This window comes from Peromyscus californicus, unplaced genomic scaffold, assembly GCF_007827085.1.
Source record: "Peromyscus californicus insignis strain IS unplaced genomic scaffold, ASM782708v3 Scaffold_4__1_contigs__length_199733344, whole genome shotgun sequence".
Lineage (NCBI taxonomy): Eukaryota > Metazoa > Chordata > Mammalia > Rodentia > Cricetidae > Peromyscus > Peromyscus californicus.
Genome location: NW_026294562.1, coordinates 195,978,044 through 196,005,218, shown reverse-complemented (window position 1 = coordinate 196,005,218; position 27,175 = coordinate 195,978,044). Strand labels below are relative to the sequence as shown.

The following is a 27,175-nucleotide window of genomic DNA, read 5'->3' as shown; positions in this document are numbered from 1 at the left end:
TGCGAAGAGGGGACTGGACCTGCCTGGACTGAGTCTACCAGGTTGATCTCAGTCCTTGGGGGAGGATTTGCCCTGGAGTAGGTAGGAATGGGGGGTGGGCCGGGGGGAAGGGGAGGGGTGCTGGAGGGGGGAGAACAAGGGAATCTGTGGCTGATGTGTAAAACTGAATTGTATTGCAAAATAAAAAAATAAAAATTAAAAAAAAGATCAGAACTATATATTTCAAGCAAATGGACCTAACAAGCACTCAGGTGTAGCTGTTATTTATTTAGCAGCTCTTACCCTCTGAGGAAATGTCACGATACATGACAGAATCCACTAACAAGAGTTTTACTAAGATAAAAGAGACAGAGGAGTGCTCAGGCCTGTGGAGAGACACGTGTGTGGAGAAGAGGAAGAAGGAGGCCAGGTATATTGCGCTGGCTTATAAAGGCTGGGTGGCACACGCGTACACAGGTCGATGTAGCCACTCTACCCATGCGCAGATCACATGGTTGCTTTGCCTCGCTCTTACAAAACCATGCAAAGCCACGGGGGTCTTGGTCAGGCAAGACGCCTTGACACAGAAATGGCTATTTTGACCTGGAACTGGCTAGGTGGAAGTGTCTAGGTCTGCCGGGCATACGTAAACATGCCCAAACTTGGGGGTGTGTTGTGAATCCATCACCCCTGACTCTTCTTTTTTAAAAAAGAAAAAAAAATGTGGTTGAGTGGGTATAGGGTGACGTTTCTCTCAAAGAATGCTTGTGGCTGAAGAGTGGGCATCGGTTGGCTCTTGGGGAAATGGGGAGGGTAGCTTGTGAAGTCCTGGGAAGATGGTGGGGGGTACAGAAGTTCTGCCTTCCTCTTGTTCTGCAGATGTCCATCCGTGCTGTGGCTGGGAACCTTCTTTTTGACAAGATATGGTTGAAATAGAAAAAGCTTAGAGAAAACAGAATCATTATTATTTTATTTTTGGAGTTGGCATTCATCTGAGGTAGACCTGGCCTTAGTACTCTGCTTAAATTTTATCTGAGACAAACCTTCTTAGAGGTAGTTTATTTAAGGCACCTGTTTACTTTATTAGTTTAGCATTTAGGAAACGCAGGTGATCAGTTACTGAGTATTGAACAATGATAAATTGTTGTATTATAATTTTCCTTACCACCTGGATATTTTTGATTGTTTTTTTTTTGCCTCTGGCTCTGTGTGGCCCTAGTTGGGAAAGGAAGGGGTGATACCTTATTCCTCTGGAATTGGTGACAAGGCAGTGGATCCTGATATCCTCTGGAGCTTGAGAGTGCAAGGCTCTGTTGGTTTTGATGTATAGGAAGAGAGATTTTTCTGGGATGGAGGTGAGATAAAAGGTTTTAGATGAGACAGGTGGACCCAGTGAGGAAAGCCCTCGAGTTTAACAGCTGTAGGAATCACAAGAATTACCTTGAAAGGTCCCTGCCACTAAGGGGAAAGGGGTGAAGGGTGCTGGCCTGGAGGGAAGAGAAGAACCTGATCCCCAATGTGTATTGGAGGTGGACAATTATTATCACACAGCTGAGGTTATGAACAGTCTGCGTAGCTCCATAGGATAGACCTGAGGTGACATAAAAGGGGAGTTAACAGGCTATCTGGAACAGTTGGAGGGTTGGATAAAAGACCTGGTGTTAGAACTGGCCTTTCATACATTCGTTCAAATGGAGAAATTGAAAGAGGCTTTTTAGGAAGTCCTGAGCCTGAGAAGAGCTAGAGGCAATAATCTTACCCAGTTGAGGTGAAGTTCCTGTGACATCTTAGGAAGAATAGCTTTTAAAGACTGATTGGTATGCTCCACCTTTCCTGAGGATTGAGGATGGTATGGGATATGAAAATGCCAAGGAATGTTAAGAGCCTTAGCTAGTGTCTGAGAAATCTGAGAGGTGAACTCTGGGCTATTGTCAGACTGAAGAGAAGCAGGAACCCCAAACCGAGGAATAATTCCTCAGGGAAGGAGGCCTGCAACTGTCTGAGCCCACTTATTAGAAACCGGATATGCCTCCACCCAATTTGAAAATGAGTCTACCATCACGAGGAGATACTTAACTTTCCTGACAGTTGGCATATGGGTAAAAACGAGCTGCCATTCAGTCCCTGGAAGGGAACCTCTAGCCTGGTGGGTAGGAAAAGGCTGACTCCTGTACTTGGAATTGGCATCTGTTTTTTGGCAGATCTCACAAGGGGCAGTAATAGTTCTTAAGAACTGTTAGTCCTCAGAGGTGGGCTGCAGTTGAGCTTTTGTGAATTGAAACAGAGCAAGATTATTAGGATAAAAGAGCTGGTATGGTTAGGAAAGAGTTTGTCTAGTGTCTGGAGTTCCCTATGAGGGTGTAGGCTGTACTGTATGGATTCCCTGTGGTGGGTGAGGTGAGAATTGGCCCTGGAGGGCCGCTGTCCTGGCTGCCTGGTCAGCCCGGTTGTTTCCCCTAGAGATGATGAGCTATCGGTCTGGTGAGACCAGCAGTGGACAATTCCTATAGCCCTGGGGAGGTGGAAAACCTCCAGCATGGCCATTATTTGGCCTGAGTTAGATATGGATCCCCCTTTTGCTGTGAGAAGGCCACGCTACTTCCAAATAGCAGCATGGGAAGGAGGATATGAAAATCATATTTGGAGTCTGTGTAAACACTTAGGGATTGGCCCTGTGCCAGTTGGAAGGCATGGGTGAGAGCTATCAGGTCAGCCTGTTGGTTAGTTGTGTGTGTGGGTAACGCCTGTGCCTCTATTATCTCAGTATCTGACACTATGGCATAACCCACTTTATGGGTCCCTTCATATAAAAAGGAGCTGCCATCTGTATACCAGTTATAAGTAGCCTGAGGCAATGTGCTCTTCTGTATGTGTGAAGGGTGAGGTAACAGTTCCTCTAAGGTTTCAGTGCAGGAATGATAAGGAGAATATTCAGTATTAGGTTGAGGGAGGAGGCTTGAAATATTAAGAGGTGGACAAGTCCAGAAAGTAAGTGTGACATCTTCTAGTAATGCCAACTGCAGAGAAAGAGCACAGGAAGGAGGTAAAGTGTGTAAGCCTTTATATGTTAAAAGATGGGACAGATTATGATGAGAAAACACAACAATGGGTGACACAAAGCTTAGCTTTTTTGATTCCCGAATAAGGAGCTCTGCAGCTGCTAAGGCACGGATGCAAGGTGCCCAGCCCTGACTGGTAAGGTCTAGCTTCTTTGACAGATAGACTACAGGTGCAAAGGAGGGTCCCAGCTGATGTCCTAGAGTTCCCAGGGCAAATCCCTCCTTCTCTGCTACATAGAGGGAGAAGGAATGGGTTAAGTCTGGGAAATGAAGAGCTGGGGCCTGAAGAAGTGGGCCTTTTGGAGCTTTTGGAAAGGTTTAGTGACAGGATGGAGGAGAGGATCATGTGGTGAGCCCTAAGCTGCCTTGTATAAGGGGCGAGCAAGGAGAGAAAAAGATGGAACCCAAGACCGTAGGAAGCCAGCTATTCCTAGGAAAGACAGAATCTCTTGTTTAGTAGAAGGGACTGTAAGGGACTGGATTAGATGCTTTCTGTCTATAGTAATAGCCTTGTGAGTTGGAGTAATGGATAGACCCAAATAGGTGACCTGGGGAGTTGATAGCTGAACTTTAGAAGGAGATATCCTGTAACCTCGGCTTGATAAGAAATTTAAGAAAAACAAAGGTGTTAGTTTGGCTAACCTGTAAGGACGGGCTACAGAGTAAAATATCATCTACATACTGTATTAGTTTAGAGCCAGGGTGAGACAGAGAAAGCAGGTCAGAGGCCAGAGCCTGACCAGATAGGTGTGGACTGTCTTTGAATCCCTGTGGCAGAACAGTCCAGGTCAGCTATATGGACCGGTGAGTGTTAGGGTCAGTCCAAGTGAAAGCAAAGATATTTTGAGACTGAGGCCTGAGAGTAATAGAAAAGGAGGTGTCTTTGAGATCTAGAACTGAGAAGTGAGAGGTTCCTGAAGGGATAGTGGACAGGAGAGTATAAGGGTGAGGCACTACAGGATGGAGGGGGACCACTGCAGAGTTAATGAGCTGGAGGTCTTGAACCAGGCAGTAGGTTCCATTAGACTTTTTAACTGCAAGAATGGGAGTGTTAAAAGGTGAAGAGGTTAGGCAGAGCAGCTTTTTCCTGAGATGGTCAGAAATGATAGGCTTAAGTCCTCTTAGGCTCTGGAGTGAGAGAGGGTACTGAGCTTGGGTGATATATCTGGCAGGATCTTGTAGCTTGATAATAATAGGCAAATGGTGTCCACCAATAGAAGGGTTTTGGGTATCCCAGACTTTTGGGTCTACCTGAGAGGCTGGCAAGGGAAAAGAATTGTTACAGTCAGTAGAGTGAGTGCCTATAATAATGAACTTGTTCTACTATCTCCCATTATTCATTTCCCCCACACTATAGCAAAGCACCTATGAAGGTCTTGACTATTTCCCTGAATGTATGATGTCTAACTTCATTCTGAAAGTCATGGGCTCTGTAACATCCTACATGGACTGGTTTTGGTTTCAGTTTCCTACAGTATTAATCACAGGACATAGTAACATAGACCATATTCCTAAAGGATCTGCTGTAATCCAGACACAACCTTCTATTCTTTCATTGTACAAAAACAACCAGTATTTCCCTCAGTAGTGTGGACTAATCCCATTTCCTAGCACCATTATTCCTATAGTAACCTGCTCACATGAGGCCATTGACAGCTCAACTTGACCAGGATGAAATATCAAGTTCTAATTTGAAGAAATAATTATAGTGTTTCCAGGCAGTAGTACTCCAGCTCTTGACAGCACATTTCTAGGACAGCAGTCCATAAAGTCCTTACATAAATAAGCATTTTTCCCTGTGACATGAGAGGTAATGTTGAATGGAAACATTCCAATTTCCACACCAGAATTCATTGTCCCATAACTGATGGCTAAGAAAGTCAGCATACAATATACTGCATCCTGATTCAAGGCATTTACCACCTTCTTGAAAGCAGTGTCACAGCCCTTTATGCAAAAACCACATAAATGGTATCTTACCTGTGAAAAGACATTTTACCATTATACCATGCTTGTTGATAAAGGATGGTGGAGGCCACATTAATTAGTGATTTCCATGAATATGGGCCTAATGTTGTAAATCTCTTCCTGTGAAGAGATTTCCTTTGTAAGAAATAATGCTCTGTTAGTGTCCTAGTCCCTCCACTGAAAGACTTGCCTGGTTATAGGAGATGACTGGTTTAGTCTCCATATCCTGTATTGCTAAGAGACTTGGCTAGTGTCACCCACATCTATTCCTGGGAGTTTCCAGTGCTCTAGGTTTCTAGCTCATCATAGAGTTATCCTCAGATTCCAATTATGTAAGTACTCTCCTTCATGTGACTGACCTAATCCCTGTGCATATATGTTACAGTGGTATAGCTTAGTCTTCTTGTGTGAATCCTAACAGTGAGATGAGGGGCTGTGTCTGACTCTGTTACCTGATTCCTCCTTCTGATTACCTCTTCTAGCATTGGTAGAAGAGGAAGTGCCCAGTTTTACTGAAATTTATATACCATGGCTGTCTGATATCCATGGGAGGCCCACATGTCTCTGGAGAGGAACAGGGAAGGAGAACTGGATGTGTCTGTTGTGTGAATAGGGATGAGAGGAGGACTCGTGAAGAGGGGAGGGAGCTGAAACTGATTGTGATTAAAAAAGAAACACACACACACACACACACACACACACACACACACACACACACACATACACACAATACACACAGACAAAGAAACTCTGCTGTCTGGAATACCATGATGGTGTGTAAGATACTCAATAAGGCACTCAATGTTAGTGTTGACATGTGCATTATGCTCTGGATAAGCAAATTCATAAAAAGAATAAGTATGTAGTCCATTAAGGTGAAAGCATTTTGCTTTCTTCTTTTTAAGTTTCTTCCTTTTATTAAAAACAGATACTTTTCTCATACAATATATCCTGATCAATTTACCTTCCCTCTACTCATACCACTCCCTCTCACTCTTCGATCATATCGAGATCCACTTGATTTCAGGCTCTCATTTAAAAAGAATGAGCTTCTAAGAGGTAACAACAAAATATAAAATGAGATATAATATGCTAAAACAAAAACCAAAATATCATAGTATCTAAGTGACAAAGTTCAAATAGGGTTGTGCATAAATAGCAATCCCTTAGAAGATATTCACACAGCATCTAGATATCCTGTTTGGTTAATTCAGTTCCTCCTGCTTTCTATGTTCCTGAAGCACAAGTGATGGAGGGATTTACTAATTTCACTGCCAACTGGACAATTTTGATGTTTAATTTTGTCTTCTAATGCACATGATTCAAAAGAAATAATGTTTATCAATCCTCAGACAATTGTCTGTGGGTTTTTATTCACTCCACTCTTTAGGGAACTTATTAATATTTTGGAGCACCAACTCATTTATACAACATAATACAAAAGACTTTCAATGTGTTAACTTATCCTGTGAACTAGTAAATAGAACTCTGCTTATAGAAGCTTCATTTGGTTTATTAGGTGAAGGGTAAATTTAGAGGCTATTAAATTATTATGCTTTATAGAGAAAAGAGAAGGATTTCCTATCATCCTCATGTTCTCAGAACAGGGTAAGTAGCTGGTCAACTCACTGCACTAGGTACAGGTATTTATCAGAACAACACATCTACCCAATTATTTACTGAGGATTAATTAGGACAGCAGAGGTACAGTAGCTCAAAGCATAGAATCTAAACAGGAAACTTCATGTCTCAGTTAGTTGGTCCATTTGGAACTGAATAATTTAGTAAGATCAAAAATTTTCTAAAAGTGAGAAATAAACGGACTTTGCTGGATGTGGACATTATATTAGTATGCATATATAGATGTATCGTAGAAGCAAAGAATCTCTGAGACACAGACAATAAACAAGATAGAATCCACTGACTTCCTTTGTTTTGGAAAATCATGATATTTCAGTCATTTTGCTGGGTTCCATCCATCATGGGATTTTGGCCCTTTGTCTACCCAATACACTTGGAATGTCATCCTCTGATGTAGACTGCTAACATCAATCTCAGTTGTTTTCATATGAAAAGTTTCTTGCTTCATTATGTGACCAAATTATCCAAAGAGGAGTTCATTCCTGAGCTCTTACTGCCTGTTGTTTGAGCTGAAATCATGGTGCCTAAGGGTGCAGAAGAACATCTATAAACATATGTTCCAGCTTGTTTTTCACCTGAATACAGAGCCTCAGATGCATAGCCCAAGGGAAGAAAGAGTTCCAGAATTCTCAGTGGCAGTGGAGGAGGTATAAGAAAGTGCTCAGAGTGTGACAGCTCTCTGGGTTACTGTGACAGCCTCACCCATCAAAAAAATTAGAAACGCATATGGTCACAAACACTTGAGCTAAGTAAAAAACTGCAGGACCCTGTGAGATCTGGATCCATCAGATTTATGTCTGAGCAGATATGTGTGCTGGTGGGATGTTTTCTTTTGGTTATTATTATCATGATCTTGTTTAATCACAGTCATGCATATGCCTATAACTCCTCTGAGTGGTATTTCAGAATCAAAGAAGAATTTCACCATGAAGGAGATGTAACCATTGGTGTATTTCTCCCAGTTCATACTGTGTACACAGACAACAAAGTTCCACATTCTTATCTGCCACACGTTTACACCGACTTTCACTTACAGTAAGTGTTGTTTTTTATTTATGCTGTTTCATGTGTCATGTTACAAATGACCCAGGTGATATGTGTATTCAAGCTCCTATGGTTCTTATTTTTATCATGAAAAATCCTCTTCCAGTCCAAAATTCCTTATTTAATTGTATGTTATTCTTCATTTATTTTCTATTCTCAAAGATAGTACAATAAGTTGCTTGTTTGTTTATTGATTTTTGTTTCCAAATATGACAATTGAAATAGTGGATCTTCTGTGGCCATGCCTTTACAGCCACATGTTTCTCATATTAGGACTTCAGAGGGAGGATGGTTTTATCGAAGTTTAACTGGCTCTTCAGTATAGTCTAGAAGTCTATATGTACTCGTGTAAAAAGTGGCGATGCCACCAAATTTATTATGGAGGGATGTGATGGTAGAGTAACAAGTTTCCATCTGTTAGATACCACTGATTTAGCAGTAAGGGTGTCAGATTTAGAAGCTGGTAGTAGTTTCTTGTTGTCAAAACAGCTATGCCTGTCTTCAAAGTTTTTTAGTTAAATTAATTGTTTACTTATATTTTACTACCAGAAGCATTTTTCTCTTTTACATGTCTTCCCATGCATTTCTAACTAGGTTTTAATCTCATTTTCAAGGATGTGGTCATAAAACACAGTGACAAGATTGTGGCCATGTAGGGTTGTTTCTTACTAAGTCAGAAATAAAATTAAGTTTGTGGTAGGAAAATATTTTTGTTACTAAAAAGATTAATATGTGTGTCTTTCTCCCTTCCCATTCCTCCCTCAAAATCTTCCATTGTACAATACCTTTGTAATTTTTTCATACAGGACAGGGAACAAGAAGTGCATGTATCTCAAAGCTAAAATTATTTTGTAAGGCTTCTGATTACATCATTTATTACACTGGGAGAGTGCATATATGTTTTCAAAGAGGGAATATGTCTGCTCTCTAAGTTTCATTGTCTGTTCTCATGCATAGAATTTGTACATGCCTTGAAATGATCATCGAAATTATCAAGATTACAAAACATATTAGCTGTGGGCAGAAATTTTGCTTCACTACTTTGGTTTTTGTGTGGTCTAAATTTTTTTTTTTAAAGATTTATTTATTTATTATGGATACAGTGTTCTGCCTACATGCATGCTTACAGGCCAGAAGAGGGCACCATATCTCATTATAGATGGTTGTGAGCCACCATGTGGTTGCTGGGAATTGAACTCAGGACCTCTGGAAGAGCAGCCAGTGCTCTTAACCGCTGAGCCATCTCTCCAGCCCCGTGGTCTAAATTTTTAAACAGATTTTACTTTAGGGATATTATTACTATTCAGATGATATGATATACAAACATAAAATTATATATCAATTTTCAGATTAATGTAAGTATTCTTTTGAGGCAACATGACTTAGTCTAGTGGACTGCACATGATACAGACTTTACAAGGCCTTTTCACCAAAATTTTTGTGTGTGTCCTTGCACACTCATGCCTCAGGTGTCACGTGCAGGTGAGAGATGATCTGTGGATGGACAACTTAACCTCCCACCATGTGTGTGTTGACATCAAACTCATCCCATACTCAATTCTAGGATTTTGCCCTTTGTGAACTATATTTTTTTCCATATGACAAATCCTGTTATACATGGTGCCTGTTATACTTCCAAATTAAAATTGATACTGTCTCTAGAAACGTATGAGATGAAGAACATGTCTATCCCATTGACTTTAAATTGTGGTTGACTAGATATGTCAAAGTAGAGTACCCCAAATCTCCAAACATTTCTTATGTTAATAATGTGACAAAAATCCATGTATCATATGAATATTATCTTTTACAATTTAGATGTTAGGAGTTTTTCTCCTCTGCTATAAATATATGCCCTTTTGTGAGCAGTTTCACACATCAAAATCAAAAAGCATTTCCTTGCAGCTTTTTCTAAAATACTTTGCAGTGGGATGCTTGGTTTAAAATTTTTATTACTTTATTTATTTTTGAAATTATAATATAATTGGAGTATTTCTCTTTTCCTTCCTTACCTCCAAACTTTGTCACATAACTCTTCTTCCTCCCTTCCAAACTTAGGGATTGCTTAAAACATTATTAATTCATAAACTTATGTGCGTACATAAGTATACGTGTTCCTAAATACAAACAGATCAGTCTACATTAATGTACTCCTATGCATAGTTTTAAGGATGACCATTTGCTATTGGATATTTGATGACTTTGTTTTTCCCTGTAGAAGACTATTTCTCTGACTTTTGATATTCCTTAATTGCCTCTAGTTTTTTGTATAGAAATAATACACTATGATTTTTCACCAAGTCATTTTGTTATATCTATTGTTGTCTTCTTAATTCATATCATGTTTATGCAGTCATGTTCATGAAACTTTGAGGATAAGACTTTAATTATAAAATGTAAAAATTTTCAAACAAATAACCTAACTAGGAATGACCAAAACTTATCACCATTGCTTTTTAATAATAGCAATAAATGCTTTTATTATCATTTTCAAGACAAAAAATTAAGAGTAACACCACACACACACATAAATATATGTGCATTGCATTTTTGGGAAATTGAAAAAAAGCAATAAAGAGATATAACTATCAATTTTCTGGAGCATAACTCAGATAGTGAAGTCAGCTTTCATGTTTCTGCCCAATCTGTCTTCCTTTGGTGTATTAGCAGTGAAAATATCTTTATTCCTATATATATCATGATTCTGAGCTCTTACCTCCATTGCTGCCTGTGGCCTCATAATTGATCTCTTCTTTCCATGAATTGAAGATCTGTGGCCTTTTCTCTTCGTATGGGCACAGTGAACTTTGAATGCTCTCTACATCATTGTATGAAGGTCTATGTGGACTGCATTAATTTATTAGAAAGCCCTTCTTTGGTGTACTTTCTATTGTAGCTACTGTGCTTTGTTTATCCTCACTTTGTACTTTTCATTAGCATGGAGATCTTTTTTGCTAGCTCCCCATTTCTTAGGGTGTTTCACAAAGAATGTTTAATCTGCCATGGTATTTTACAACACAACAAGAAACACACATACAGCTAATCAGATACACACAAGCCTACCTGGTGTAAGAATGTTTTTGGGTTCTCACAGAAGTGAGTACTGATGGCTGTCATTGTTAACATTATGGGAATACTTTAATATTTACCTCAATGTGTCACTTGCAGAAATACATGTGACTATCTGTCACTGTATTCCCATTCAGTAATAATTCGTACCATTTTAGACTGTCTAATAAGATTAATAAATATTAAATTATCCAATGTCACTCTCGTATCTAATATAATTGAATTAATAAATAATGAGATCTCTGATTTCCAGTTGAAATTATGCAATGTGGGGACAATAATTCCTACAACACATTCTCAGAATTCTAAACCATTCAATATGTCTGTCCATCTTCTACAGCAATCATCCATTGACAATACTGTATGTCATAGGCTACTAAAATACATTTAGGAAGAGACAGAATCTTGTATTTTTATTTCTCATCATTTTTGCCAATTTCTTAAGTTTTTCACATTAGTCAAAAAGTTTAAAAATTAATGTGCATGAAATATATTAAAATCCCAAATCAATTTGAGCTATTACATAGAAGATAGGATTGAACTTTCTTGTGTATAACAATAGTGAACATCCAGTTCACAACATTTATGTACTTGAGAATGTCATAACTTTCCTTGGTTTTGAACACAGCTGAGTGCTCATTCAGAAAATCCTAATTTCATTTTTTTCTTTCTATTTCTTTCTTTTGGGTTCTGGACAGATCCTATCTATGCTTCTGTGATATCTTGGGCTCCCTTTCTCTTTCTCTGAAGCCATTTTCCCTGCGGTGTGGCTTCCCCATCTCTGTCTGACCTCCATGTTTGCGGAACTCAAGTTCTTAAGCACGGCTTATGTGCTCATAAGACTACATACATGTCATAAATTCTCAAAATGCATGCATTATATGTGTGTACATATATTCATACATATATATATACACATGCATATATACATATACATACATCTACATGTATACATACATATACATACACACACATATATATGTATATGTATATATATGTGTATATATATATATATATATACATACACACACACATACACACACAATCAAATCTTTCTGTTAGGAACGAAAACTTGGTTTCCATTATTTTTCTTGGTTTCCACTATGAAGGACTTTGGTGCCCATTTGCCTTCCAGTACATGCCTTTCTTTATTTATCATTTTGGTGTGTCTGGCTGCTTTCTTGTTGATTTTTAAATGCTTTCATGAATTAATTGAGAACTTATATACAGTGTATTTTGATTACATTCATTCCTCCCCTAACTCCTTCTGTATGTGCTCCTTTATACTAACCCTCCTATTCACCCAATTTGACATTTCTTCTTTTTACCCAAAGAGTCCTGTCTATGTTGTTGTATTACTAATAACACTGGAGCATTCTCTGGACGGTGATAAACCTACTGGAGTTCAAAGCTTTAATAATAACTGACTATCTCACAACCTATCAAGTACAAAATCCCCACAACTAGTGGTGTGATTTCACAAAAAAACTCTCTTCTCTATGCTTGAGGGTTTTTTTGTTTGTCTGTTTGTTTGTTTGTTTTTTTTCCTAGCATGACCTTTTGCAGCTCTGGTTCCTCTGATACTATACATTTGTATCTACAATTACTCTGTTCTTTCTGGAAAATAATTTTCTTTCAATTATCTACAACCTCTGGATGATCACTGAGATTTCTGTGCCTGAGATAATGTGTGTTCCTCATCTGAAGCTGAGCATTATCCAGTGCCTCATTCTCCTCAAAATGATCAGTTGAAGGTCTCTGTTAATTTATACCTACCAGCAGAGGTTTCTGTGACAAAAATGGATCAATGTTCTCATCTATGGTTAGAAAAATAAATTATTAGGAATCATGCTATTTCTATGTCCATTTAGCATAATAACATTTTTGTATTCTCTCTTTGGGATTATGGTCTCTTTTGTGTTCAAATAACCATGCTATGAATGAACTTCTTCTCATGGAACATGTCCACGTTCCAAACAGAAAATTATTTGAATATTCATGTAACATTTTTTTTGCTATTGCATCAGAGGGCATGTCTTATTAGGTCAGTTATTTTTGCATCTTGCAGGGCTCATAACTGGATGATGTCAACTAATTTTTATTCCTGGTTTCATACAATTTAGTGTTTAGGGTATTCACCAGAGAAGAATTTTGGAACATGATTTAAGCCAATAGAAAACCTTTCTTAGACAGCTTGCAACTATACTGGGTGATCAGAATCCCAGGGTAGCATGGAGACTTTCTCAGGATGAGCTTTTAAGTACAAAAAACATGTTCTGTGTTAAAATACATCAGTTAACAAGAACAGATAGCTAGAATTGGAACTACAGAAGCAAAAAGCAAGTTTAATACATTTAGAGTCTTTCTGAAAACTATGTGTGTTGTTTTCATTTTCATCAGGCGGTGCTGTCCGTTTGCTGAGCTTTACAAACTGAATGGCACTCCCACCATCCAGTCAGTTGTGCTAAGCTCTGGAGGCCTACTAAGTCCTGGGGCACTGCTACATTCACCACTGTTCTTAGGGAATGAGCCAAATCATGACTACTTTAGTTTATCCTCCAATCTGAATGAGAGTTAGATTCCATCCCAGTGCTGATAGCAGAGTGGTTTGCCAGGGGGATCAAACATTTTCACAACCATGCCAAGTACTTCTCTAATTGCTCCTGATCATTTAGTAAAGAGAAACTGGTTTCTTCCAAATCCATACATACTTTCCTTTATATCATGAGAACTCTAAGCCTCTCCAATTTTGTAGGAACATTTCTGCAAAGAAATCTGTTTTTAATTCAGAAACAGGAACTTTTATTACCTCTAAGTTCTGATCAACATATGTTCTTATTTTGGAAACAATTAGAAGAGCCATTGTGTCAAACAATTTGTATATGTCCACCAAGGAGTTCCAGAGGCCCAGTATATTGCATATACATACACACACACACAGATATATACATATATATATGTATATATGTATATATATATATATATATATATATATATATATATATATATATATATATATATATAATAATCCCATTAGGCTGAATATCAACTATCCAAAAAGGTAAAAATGTGTAGCTTAAAAATTTGGGATATTGGATTTCTTTGTCCTTTGTAAGTCTCCTAATGTTAATTTTGGCTACCCTCAGTCATTGTAAGTATGTCAGTCAATGGGCTCACAGTCTGTTAAATTCATATCTCTATGTAGTATGAGGGCATGGTCTAAGCATAACCAGCAATTCTGGCTGATTTTGGATGGGAATGATATAACACTATCCCTAAAGTTCCCCCTGCAGAATAGAGTCTGATTTCTTAGGTTATTCCTATTTCCCAAAGACCGGAATCTTTTTAAATCAATCTTTTTAGGATTTTCCAGTTTTACAATGGAAACCTCCTTGATGCTGGCAACTAGGGGACAAAGCCACTGGGAATGCATGGAATCATAAACTCTGTATTACTATCTAAAAAGATAAACTCTCACGTCCTTCATTTCTCCAATACAGCCAAACACTTAAAGTAGGCATCAGCAAGTAAAGGTCAAGATGAGATAAAGGCTGCTGGTCTGTAGTCACATTAGATAATACCTTCCATGTATCTGTCATCCTCAATCTCCAATCCAGCTCTGAGAGCAGTGAGGCTTGGACCGTGACCCTGTGTTCATATCTATAGTGAAAAACACAAGATTCAGTAAGAGGTATAAGAGCAGGGAGTGCAAGAACCTGGGACCAATGACACCTTATTATTAATGGGCTCATAGTTCAGAGACATGGCATTTGAGAATAGCATATGTGGCTTCCACTTTCTTTATCTGTGTGTGGTGGGTCTGTGATGTAAGAGCACCTACATTCACCACAAGAGGAGCAAAGAGAATGACCTTGTAGGGTCCTTAACAGATTAGCTCCAGTGTCCCTTTGGCTACTCACTTGACACAGAGGATATCACTGAACTTAAGAAAGATGAAATTGGTGGTGGACACAGAAGATGTCTTGGTATCTTACAAAATTCAGTGAATAGCCTGTGTGGATAATTGGAAGGCCTTTAGTGACTTGATAAGGGAATGATTAAATATTTTTGTCAACTGCTTGTCTCTGAGCCTGGGAAGCATTTGGGGAATCCTTCTAAATATCATATCAAGCCTATCCATCTTTTTCTGAACTCAAATGAGAATTTTTTGGAGTTTCATTTGATGTCCTGTTCATTTTTTCTGCCAGCTCAGAACTCTGAGGTCTAGATACACAGTGAAGTTTCTGCTCTATGTCTAGAGCCTTAGCTATTAATTAAGAGGGTTTGGGTTATGAAAATCAGGATATTGTTGGACCATATTGCTAGAAGGAAGCCAAATTGGAGCACCATTTATGCCTGAGCTTTTTAGCTAGTATTTGAACACTTTTAGTCTATGTGGGGAACACTACTAACCCCTCAAAAATGGTGTATTTAAGAAAGTGCAAGTATTTTTCCCTTCCCTAACAAGCCAGATCTTGATTGAAGTCAGTTTTTCCAACATTTGACAGGGTTTTGATCTTTCATTTGGATCCCTTCCTGGGTAAGGACTCTCTGTTTTCGATTTACTTTAACACAATCCTGGTATATGGCTGAGATATGCCATGCTAGTGTGTCGCTTATATCTATAACATACCTTGGTCTGAACAACTCAGAAAGTTTTGTGGTACCCAGGGGAATAGCTTGGTGAAGGTTTGTTCCAGAATCCAGCCAGTTATTTCTGAGAGAATGGACTTTTCCTCTGGTACCTTCCATCAACACAGGTGATGGAGAAATGACTTCCTGTATACTGCAAATATGTGTTGCTCTGTTTGGTTGATAAGTGAATCCACTTGTCTTATTGCAAAGCAGCTTAGAGTCAGCAGGATCTTCAAAGAGAAAGACAAGAAGAAGGCAGGGAGAGACACCAGCGAGCCACTCAAGGAGCAACTTTTAATGGGACGGGCGTAATGCCACAGAATATGTGATGATACATAGATTAATAGTTATGGGCTAATTTGAGATATAAGAGCTAGCTAGCAAAAACCTTGAGCCATGGCCATGCAGTTATAATTAATATAAGCCTCTCTGTGTGTACTTGGGGGACGCAAGTGGGAGAGATTTGTCCCAAGTGCCATCACACCAGGACATAGGAAATCTCCCTACTACATATAGTTTTATACTGACTATTTTTCTTTACCCTGCAGTCTCAGGTAGCACTGGTTTGTGGTATGTGTCATCAGAACATTACCAATTCTTGCTGTCAGCTGTCAGACAGTGAGTTAAACTGTGTGCCCAAGGAGGACAGCAATTTCTAGGGTAAGCCACATAGCCCCTAGGAGGACCAAGATTTTTTAATGTCCTTTTTTCCAGTAGTGAGAAGCCATCTTTTTCTATACAACACACAGTTGACATACCCATTTGTAAAATCATATCAACTGATTAAATATATATATATTAGTGGTGTTTCCTTTCCCCATATGAGATAATGGGCTAGATCAATCAGTTCCTCCACCTGGGATGAGGTTCCTGCTTTAGGCACAAATAATTTTATTAAAAGTAAGTATTGCATCTGCTATGTTCCTGGTTTCATCTTTTGTCTGGTGGCTGTCTTGTCTGAGCACATGTAGGTCATCATCAGGCAAGAGGGATAGCTGGATTGATGACAAACTAAACTCAAGTTGGGGCCAGGAGTAGAGTCTTGTATTGGATCAAACAGTCCTTAAGCAGTTGATGATTTTTTTTCCTCAGTAGAAGACCTCATTTTTTTTAGATACTATGTGTATCAGATCTTAACACATTTAACTCGATTGCATTCTTTTATTAAGCTAGCAATACTGTCCACACATATTTGACAGACAGGCCATCCTATGGCTACAGGGTCCAATCATTTGGACTGGTGCATCACAGGGAATTTCCATGGTTCCAACATTTGGGTAAAACCCCTTTGTCTTTTGTGTCATGCATTGGCATTGAAAAGATTTTGAGGCATTTGGAAGTTCTAGGGTTCAAGCCAAATTCAGAGCAATGTTTAAAGCCTTGAAGGTCTTGCATTGAGTCTCAGTCAAGATTAGGGTCTTAGTTCTCCTACTTTGTGCTTATGTATAGGCACTGCAGTTTCCACAAACACTGAAATACCCAGCTGCACCCAGGAATTCTGGAATCAGTGCCTTAGTCTTTGTATTAGGAATCTGCAGTTCTGTGTAGTCTGTATTTCCTCATGTATGTTTTTTTTCAATCTCTGCAGATATAATTTTAAAATACACCAGTTGGTTGTGTCCCTGGTATTTGCCGTTGAGGAGATCAACAGGAACCCTCATCTTTTACCAAACATATCTCTGGGATTTGACTTCTATAATGTCCCATACAGTGAGAAAAACATTCTTATGAATGCTCTTTTTTGGCTCACAGGCCTGAGTAGATTTCAGAGTCTTCACTCTAATTATAACTGTGAAAAGGAGAGAAAGTCAACTGCTGCAATAACAGGACCATCGTGGGTAAAATCTTCCCATATTGGGACACTGCTTCAGCTCTACAGATTTCCACAGGTGAGGAGTTGTATGGGATAAAAATGCAGATCTCCTTTGCTGACATTTTAGGTGTGTCCATAGGTAAAAAGGTATATTTGGATTAGTTAGATACAAATGGCAATTGTACAGACAATTGGAGATGGACCTCTATTTTAGTCACTGGGAAAAGAAAGTGGTGGTTGGAGTAGACAAGGAGGATTAATAAAAATAGAAAATAGGCCAGACATTTTCTGAAAACCTCTCTCACAGAAATTTGCCTTTAAATCAGGGTGAACCATCATTGTGCTAACCATCTCCATCTGTTTCTGCAGAACAAGGATTGTGCATAATGCCATTGTTCTTTCCCTGGTTTTCTTTTTTTTTTCTCTTCAGCTCACTGTTGGTCCTTTTGAGCCTATCTTCAGTGACCGAGGTCAGTTTACTTCTCTTTACCAGATGGCCTCCCAAGGCACAACTCTATCTCTTGCCATGGTATCTTTGATGCTTCATTTTGGCTGGACCTGGGTTGGTCTGATTATCCCAGATGATCACCGAGGGACTCAGTTTCTAGCAGATATCAGAGAAAAGATGGAAAAAAATCAAGTCTGCATAGCTTTTGTTGAAATGATCCAAAGCACCTGGAAATCATTTTCATACAAATATTGGAAAAGTCTTGGCATCATCCAGGAAACATTGGTCAATGTTATCATCATTTATGGTGATAATGATTCACTACTAAGTTTAATTAGCAATCTAGGGCAACAGATTTTGACGAGTAAAGTCTGGGTCATGACTTCTGAGTGGGATGTTACCAATATCGCTGATTATTTTTTGCTGGATTCATTCCATGGAAGTCTCATTTTTTCACAACACCATGAGCAGGTGACTGAATTTAAAAATTTTATCCAAACAGTTAATTCTTATAAATACCCAGAAGACAATTACCTTCCTAAATTGTGGTTTTTGTTCTTCAAGTGCTCATTTTCAGAGCTGGATTGTCATCTTTTGGAGAACTGCCAACCCAATGCTTCCTTGGAATTACTGCCTAGACATATATTTGACAGGGTAATGAATGAAGACAGCTACAATACATACAAGGCTGTTTATACTGTGGCCCACAGTCTCCATGAGATGAGTCTCCAGCAAGTACAAATGCAACCATTTGGAAATGGGGAAAGAATGGTGTTCTTCCCCTGGCAGGTAATATTCCTTCTATTGTATTAGAGCATCAACAATGTGAAATTTTGAGAGTCTTCAGATGCACTAAACTAGGTATACATATTTCAGTATTTTACTTATAGTATATGTATATACACATACATATATGCATACGTGTGTGTTTGTGTTTGTGTGTGTGTGTGTGTGTGTGTGTGTGTGTGTGTGTGTGTGTGTATCCATCCATAGGAGATTCTTCATGTGTTATCCTATCTACCAGGTCGTGGTGGCAAGAGTTTCCACCTAAAAACTGAAAAAAAAAGATTCTAAAATGGAGCTAAAAACAGCTTCCTAATTGTCTCTCTCAAATGAGCGGCAGCTGCCGGTTTGAGCTACTGGCGTGTGCGCTCGATCTGCAGTATGGCGGGAATGAGGCCTCTGCAAGTGTCACATTAAGCTACATTGTGGATTTACCCTTTGATAGTACAAAACAAAAAAAGAGGTTTCTGGGCTACACGCTGCTTGGATAAAAGCATAGACCCACGATAGCTCCCAGAGCTGGTGGTAAAGTACCAGGCCATGTTGGGAAGCTGAGGTGGGCGGAGCCAGCAGCCACAGCTGCTGCAGCTTAAAGCAATAGATTCACAATAAGACAGATTCAGATGTAATAGTTTAAAATGTGTGTAAAATATACGTAGGCTTAAAAGAGACAAAAAAAGGTGATATATACAGTATAGAAACAAATACATAGTTTTAAAAAATAAAGTCTTTAAAGAGACAGTAAAATTAATATAAAAATAAGCCACGTGAAGATGAATATTACACAGAGAATCTGGATTGTGTTGTCTTTGGGATTCTTAACTACAGAGAGATATTTGATTGTAAAGGAAGCTGAGTTAAACCAGTATGTATATTTTAAAGATACTTTGACTTCAAAATTTGGATGTAAGGATTTGTTGCTTTGGAAAAGAGTCTCTTTTGTTTCCACAGAAAGCAAGAGGCTATGGATTTGTTCCAGATTAAGACACATCAGGTTTGACCAGCCAAGACCACCTGAAAGGTCTCCGATGACACCATGGCCCAGATGATCCAACATCCAGAACCGTTTCAAGGCAACTGGCTCAGATGATACAGCCTCACGGACTACTCCATGATCCTAAAATTTTCTTTGTTTCCCCAGAAGATACAGCGCCCCCCTCCAGCAGGAAGTAATAAGAAAGCTACGCCAAATTCCCAAATATACCAAGCTGACTTTGGAGATGTGCAAAGGTTAAAAACCTTCCTTTTTAAGAAAAGAAAAGGGGAGGTGCTATGGGATGGTCTGTATGTCAAATGTGTTGCTGATTGGTCAATGAATAAATCACTGATTGGCAGTGGCCAGACAGGAAGTATAGGCGGGACTAATAGAGAGGAAAATTGAGAAAACAGGAAGCTGGGAGGGGAGACACTGCCAGCCGCCATCAGGACAAGGAAGATGTAAAGTACCGGTAAGCCACAAGCCACGTGGCAAGGTATAGATTAATAGAAATGGATTAATTTAAGCTGTAAGAACAGTTAGCAAGAAGCCTGCCACGGCCATACAGTTTGTAACCAATATAAGTCTCTGTGTTTACTTGATCGGGTTTGAGCGGCTTGGGACTGGCGGGTGAGAGAGATTTGCCCTGACTGTGGGCCAGGCAGAAAAACTCTAGCAACACTTTGTGTCCATGTTGCTGCAGAATAAGGTGCTAGTGGCAAAGAGGAAATGATTTTAATGAATATAAAAATTGTGTCACAAATAGCTGCACAATGTTGTCATTGTAATGATTATACCAGAAACCTAAGAAGTTTCTTAGCGAAACAATGAAAGCTCATTATCCCAAGTTGTTAGTACATAAATGATTTCTTTTATTTACTATTTAGTCATAAGTACCCACATTTTACTCAATGGACTTTGGGATGATCCCTGTGTGTAAATGGGTAACCGCTTTCTATTAAAGAAATTGAGATTTGCTTCAATCAATAGTCACTGATTCCATTCCTAAGTTTGTATAGAAGATGTTCTTGAGGCTGACTGTTCTAAAGATGTAGAATTGTATCCCATTTACATAGGTCACCACTGGAGACCTTCAATAATACCTACATTATTATCGTGTCCTACACCACAGATTATGAACATTGAGAGTTATTCTATAATCCACTGGTGGTCACACTCTCAGAACTACATTAAAACATGTTCTTGCATCACTTTCAGCTTCATCCTTCCTTGAGGAATATCCATGTGGGAGCCAACATGGCTTTAGAATGGAAACAGAAGTTAGATGCTGATAAGTATGATATTCTCAACTTTTGGAATTTTCCAAAGGGTCTTGGACTAAAAGTGAAAGTAGGAAATTTTTGGCCCAGTGCTCCCCAGAGTCAACAGTTGGCTTTATCTGAGAAGATGATACAATGGCCTGAAAGATATTCAGAGGTGGGTAATATATTATCTCAATGCATTAAGCTTATCAAATAATACAAATATATCCCCAGTATAACATCTTCTACTTTTGAAATTAAATTCCAGTACTATGAAATTCCCAATAGACAAAGACAAAAAATAACTACTAGAAGACAGTGCTTTATCATCCCCTGATACTTAAAAAAGGACTTTTTAAGCTTTAAATGTCTGCTAATATTCAGTGGTGCATGGGTTAAATTTTGTCAGTTTGAAACAAATTAAGTACACCTGAGACGCGGTATATGCAATCCTCATAATGTCTCACAAGACACTCTGATATAGAAAATATCTACATTCACAACAGAAAGCTGAATAAGTTATATTTTCTTGCTATGATCAAACACCATCACCAGAAATGACTTTAAAAAAAAAAGAGTTTATCTCACTTATGGTTCTTGATTTTCGCATGTCTTTTATACTCCAGAGGCATGCCAGTATTTGGCATCCTTGGAGAGATGGGCAGGAACCTGAAACAAAATGTCTCCGTCCACGCACTGGAAGCAGAGAGTGAATACTGGAATACGTGAGGGTCATACATTTTCAAAATCCCCAACCACTGTAATAATTCTGCCAATAAGTCTGCAACTCTCAAAGTTGCAATAACTCTCACGATAGCACCACCAATGAGGAAATATATAGTCACATATCTGTGTTTATAATTGCCACTTTTCATTCAAATCAATACACAATGTCTCCATTAGAATTCCTTCACTGTATCTAAAATTTGAGTAGTTCATCTTGATTCCATGCTTAAAATTACAGAAGATGAACAGTTCTCATTTCTTTTATCAACCCCTTGAATTGAAATACTATATCGTGCATGTGTGTCTGTTATCTCTTGTTCTGCTACTGAAGATACATTCATACCTAATGTAACTTAATCAAGTGTTCTTTTTGCTGACAGTATGAGCCTTCAGCCCTTATCTTTGGAAATTTATTGCTCTAGGAGCATGAGGTTCCTGATGATATCATATTCTTAGTCAATAGATAAAAGTAAATTCCACAAAACACCTTTTTCCTCATTCTGAATTCTGAGACAACAGTCTACAGAATGATGATGCTCACTCTTAGAGTGAACCCTTTAAACTTCTCTTTACAAACAGTCACAGAGATACCCAGCAATTTGTTTACATGGTGATTGTAAGTGCTTTCAAGTTGAAAAGCAAGACTTAAAATCATGTTGGAAATAAAAGTTTCTCAGCACATTAGAAAGCAAGCACAGAGACAAGATCCATACGGAAGGACCAATTGATCTTCTAGGTCACGTCTTCTATGATCTACCTGCATCAGACTTGTCCCTACCTCATTATGATCCAAACTATCTAATAATGGGATAATCCTCAGACCAATTTTGTATAGATCACAGATGCTCAAATTCCTTTTCTACTCTTACAGGAATAAAACTTGGAAATTAATTATGTGACATTAAAAATATTATTGAGAATTTCAATAAACCATGAGAATTTGTTAACTTTGTTCACATATTCTCAGATTCCTCATTCTGTGTGCAGTGAGAGCTGTGGTCCTGGATTCAGGAAAGTTTCCCTAGAGGGCAAGGCTGTTTGCTGCTATGATTGCAATCCTTGTGCAGACAATGAGATTTCCAATGAGACAGGTAAGAATAAATCTTACTGAAATGGTTCCACATTTATACAGGATTCTGCATTATCTTAAAAACTGAAAAATATCTAGAGAGAAGTTGGAAAATATATTTCTTCTCTTATTTAGGATATGAAATGTTCATCACCATATCTTGAAATATTGCAGAGTTTGCACTGAAAATTGCATTTACATTAAATTGATTTACACTTATGATCAACTTCAGCTATTGTTTCCTGCAGGAAATCCCTGTTCTCTGTTCTAATCAATATGTTTTATTTCCCCACATAATTTAACACACGGTAATCAAATGCACAAATTGGATGTTTTCCTAACTGTATTTCAATAATGATTAGAACTCAACTAAATGTATGATAAGTTATTTTAATAATGAAAAAAATAATAAGTTATTTTAATAATGTTCTTGCTGGAAAGCCAGCAAGAACAGAAAATTAGCAGTTTGTGCTTGGTATACCTACTATATAATTATTAACTATACCGCATTTCTAAAATTTCAAATTTCCTTAATGAATAGGATTATGTCCATTTTTTCTGCTACAATTCTGAGAAACAGTATATAAAACAATATCCTCAAAGCAGTTCCAACGGTCTGTTATTGAGAGTTGTAGCAAGACCTAAGAGCTGCAATGGAATATAGAATCTCCATTTAGAAGAGTAGTTCATGAACATATTCACAGCATATTTCATTGAGAAGACAAATCTTCAAAAGCTAGTATTTCCATTCCTAATACTAAATTGGTGACCAGGTTTCCTTCAATTTTGGAATTTTGAAATGTTATCTATTCTTTGAGAATTTCATACTATGTATTTTGATCATATTCATACCCTCCCAAATCTACCACTTTCCTACCTAACTTCTTTTCAATCTTGTTAAAAAAATTAAGAAAAACTCATTGAATTCAGTTTCTGCTACCCAAATACTCTTTGGAGTGGAGTCCCTGATGGAATATGGACTAATTCCTACTGCCACATTCTTAAAGTTCGAAGTGTCTTCCCCTTGTAGTAGCTATGAGGTTAAATAGTTTCTCAGTTAAGTGTAGTACTTTATACCAACTCTCCATACATAATGATATTTGGTCTGCCCTGAGCTTTCACATGTTATATGCATGGTAACTAACCTCGAATTTATATATTGAACTGCCCAGCTGTTTCTGGAAGTTTCTATTCTCTTGAAGTATTTCAGGACCTCTGACTTTTACATTCTTTCTGCAACTTCTTTCATGCATTTCTCACACTGAGATGTAAAAGACTTTGCCCTCAAGCTGTTATTCAAAAGAAACAAACTTTTAGTGAATATGCATGCACATATTCACACACTCACACACACACACACACACACACACACACACACGCACACGCACACACACACACACACACAAACAGTAATTTTTATTACATGTATCATGTGCCTTTAGTAAGGAATGGACTTATACATGTAAATTATCCATTAAAACTTAGAAAACTAAAATAAAATGAACACCTCCACATAAATGAGAAGGAAATAACAGAGCCTGAGGTTATACTATGAAAGTAGGTTCTAAGAATAGATATAACAATGTGTCACAATAGCTGAAGGAAAGATTATTTACAAGGTATGAAGAAATAAGTTTTATTCTACTAATGTGAATTCAATATTGAAAATCTGGTGATGAGTTTCTTTTTAAAATCATGCAAATAATGACAGTGGAAATCTGTCGTGCACAAATCACTGTTCTTGTCCTTAAAATTCAAGATTATGAATTTTATGAATTTTCAAGAGCAGAATATTATAACACTTTTATTTCATACCCTGAAACTGTCTCAATAGTTCTGTCCTTTCCCCAACTGGAATGATGACTATTCACTAGTGCACTAGTCAAACCTTTAACAATGTAGTAATGCCTATTCACTAAAGCTTCCACAGAGAAGAGTCAATATTAGAAAACAGGAAGCATATTTAATAATTTATAATGATAAGAAAAGTGAGACCATATGTTTAAGAAAAATATTTTATGAAAATAATTTCAAGAGCATACTCCCTCTTTTGCACTATACAAATTAATAATGTGGTATGACTTATGATGTGGTTTCAGATATAAAGTATGTTTATGTATTATAATTCAGTGTTCTAATAACTTCCAAAAGAGATACACCAATAGCACAAGAGGCGTGAAGGTATATAAGAGAGAAAAGTGTAAGTGTTTTTAATTTATATCACTATAAAGAAGATGGGTGTGTGAGAATCTACTAGTAATTGATAACTACTACTAAAAGAGGAACAATACTTTTTCTTTAAGTTTGTGGATGCTGAAATGTTGCCCATATTCCAGTTGTTGCCCCAATAATATATAAATACTAGCATCACTGAATAGATTCAGTGAGTATTAAAATGTAAAAAGAAGAGATAAGAGAGCACATTAAGTTGGGAAGTAAAAGTGGGAATAGTTGAGGAATGGAGCAAGAGGAAAGAGGGCTTAGTTGGATCAACACACTTCATAAGTTCACATAAATAATAACTGAAATATCAGATAAGAAAGTTGTTTGGTATAAACATGAAAATGTTCACTACAGAGTTTGTGTTGTCCCTGAGAAAAAAGGAAAGTGATGTAGATAACAGTTCTGTCCAAAAGTATAGAAAAAAATGGCTTAGAAAAGAAGGGATAACTTCAGCTTGGATTAAATCTCACCTTCATTTCTGATCAGGTTTGGATCAGTGCATGAAGAGTCCAGAGAGTCATTATGCAGAGACAGAGAAGAAACACTGCCTCCAGAAAGCTGTGAGTTTTCTTAACCATGAGGACCCCTTGGGGATGTCTCTCACAACCATAGCTCTGTGCTTCTCTGCACTCACAACTGTGGTTCTTCGACTCTTTGTGAAGCACAGAGACACTCCAATTGTCAAAGCTAATAATAGGACCCTTAGTTACACACTGCTTATCACACTCACTGTCTGTTTCCTCTGTTCCTTGCTCTTCATTGGCCATCCAAACACCACAACCTGTATTCTGCAGCAGATCACATTTGGAGGTGCTTTCACTGTGGCTCTTGCCACTGTGTTGGCCAAAGCTATCACTGTGGTTATTGCCTTCAAGGTTACTTTTCCAAGGAGAGTGGTGAGGTGGTTAATAATATCAAAGGCTCCAAACCTTATAATCCCCATGTGTACTCTGATCCACCTTGTCTTCTGTGGAATCTGGCTAGGGACTTCTCCTCCCTACCTTGACCAAGATGTTCATGCTGAACATGGACATATCATCCTTGTGTGTAACAAAAGCTCAGATTTTGCCTTCCATGGGGTACTGGGATACCTCTGCTCCTTGGCACTTGGAAGTTTTACTATGGCTTTCATGTCACAGAATCTTCCAGACACATTCAATGAAGCCAAGTTTCTATCATTCAGCATGCTGGTGTTCTTCTGTGTGTGGATCACATTCCTCCCTGTCTACCACAGCACCAAGGGGAAGGTCATGGTGGCTATGGAAGTCTTCTCTATCTTGGCTTCTAGTGCAGCCCTCCTTGGCTTCATTTTTGTCCCTAAGTGCTATATTATCTTAATAAGGCCAGATAAGAACTCAGTTCATCATGTCAGGAACAGGCCACATTCTAGAAGGAATAACCCTCTCAAAACCTAGTTCAAAACTCAACATAGTTCTCATATTAAGACATTATCTTCAAAGATGAAGTCCATTTGATCTCTACTGCAAATATGTGTTATGCAATTAGAGTATGGTTTTGATTCTTTGTTATTTTACATGGTCATCTGCTAGCAGGGAAATTTCTGTCTACAGTCATCTAATTGTACTAGCGCCTCTTTATACTGGAGCTATTGGAGCTATCCACACTTGAAATCCAGGTTGTATTTTAATAAGAGCAGGACCTCAGTATGTATCTGGGCTTGTCTGAAACCTTCTATAATATAGACTGCTAAGATTCATGTTATTGATTTAAATTGCTTGAAAGCATCAAGTATATATTTTTTTTCCAATTGTACTCATCACATGTTTTAAATTTTGAAAGTGTTTCCTAGTAAAAGTTTATCTAGTCTTTCAATCACAGTGGTAATATATATAGACCAAAATTTTATTTTATATTGAAATTTTAATATAACAGATTTTTACATGATAATCCACCTGTTTCTTAAAGTCTCAAGGCTCTTCACTAAATTATTATGCTTTCATTCATGTTTATGTAATTATACTGAAGAATATGGCATTTTCAAAATGTAAATGTAATCTTCTTGAACATAATATTTCATCAGTCATTGAATAATATGATGCATGCTAATTTCAAATGTACACTTACTTCCAATTATATTTTATTACCCAATGTCAAATGTCAGTCAATCAGAACAAGTAACTAGGTCTAACTACATGGATCCCTTATTTGCCCTCATATGATGTATGTCACATTTCCACCTGTTTTAAGTCTAGCTAACTACCCACCCACAGTTCTCTTTTAATCTGGGTATTTCACATCATTTATCTGAATGCTTGTTCTAATTAACGGCTTTTCCTTGAATTAGTATACTCTCTTCATTTAAAATCATGAATAGGTTACAACGTGCCACTTTCTTATTACATATTTCTCCAGAATTCATCACCACTTCATACAAATACATACAATATATGAAGTAAAATATTTTCTATTTCCACATCATTAAATAAACACAAAATTGTATAAAACTGTTAGACTTTTAC

General features: G+C 37.8%; 1 protein-coding gene across 1 annotated transcript; it reads left to right on the top strand.

Moving 5' to 3' along the window:
- The first annotated feature begins 7,494 nt into the window (after positions 1 to 7,494).
- LOC128124308 (vomeronasal type-2 receptor 116-like) lies at positions 7,495 to 26,110 on the top strand. Its single transcript, XM_052760461.1, has 7 exons — positions 7,495 to 7,682; positions 16,984 to 17,284; positions 17,639 to 18,445; positions 20,634 to 20,852; positions 22,371 to 22,494; positions 23,209 to 23,211; positions 25,182 to 26,110. Exons 1-7 carry the CDS (start codon positions 7,495 to 7,497, stop codon positions 26,108 to 26,110), a joined length of 2,571 nt encoding a protein of 856 aa, XP_052616421.1.
- Positions 26,111 to 27,175: the final 1,065 nt, after the last annotated feature.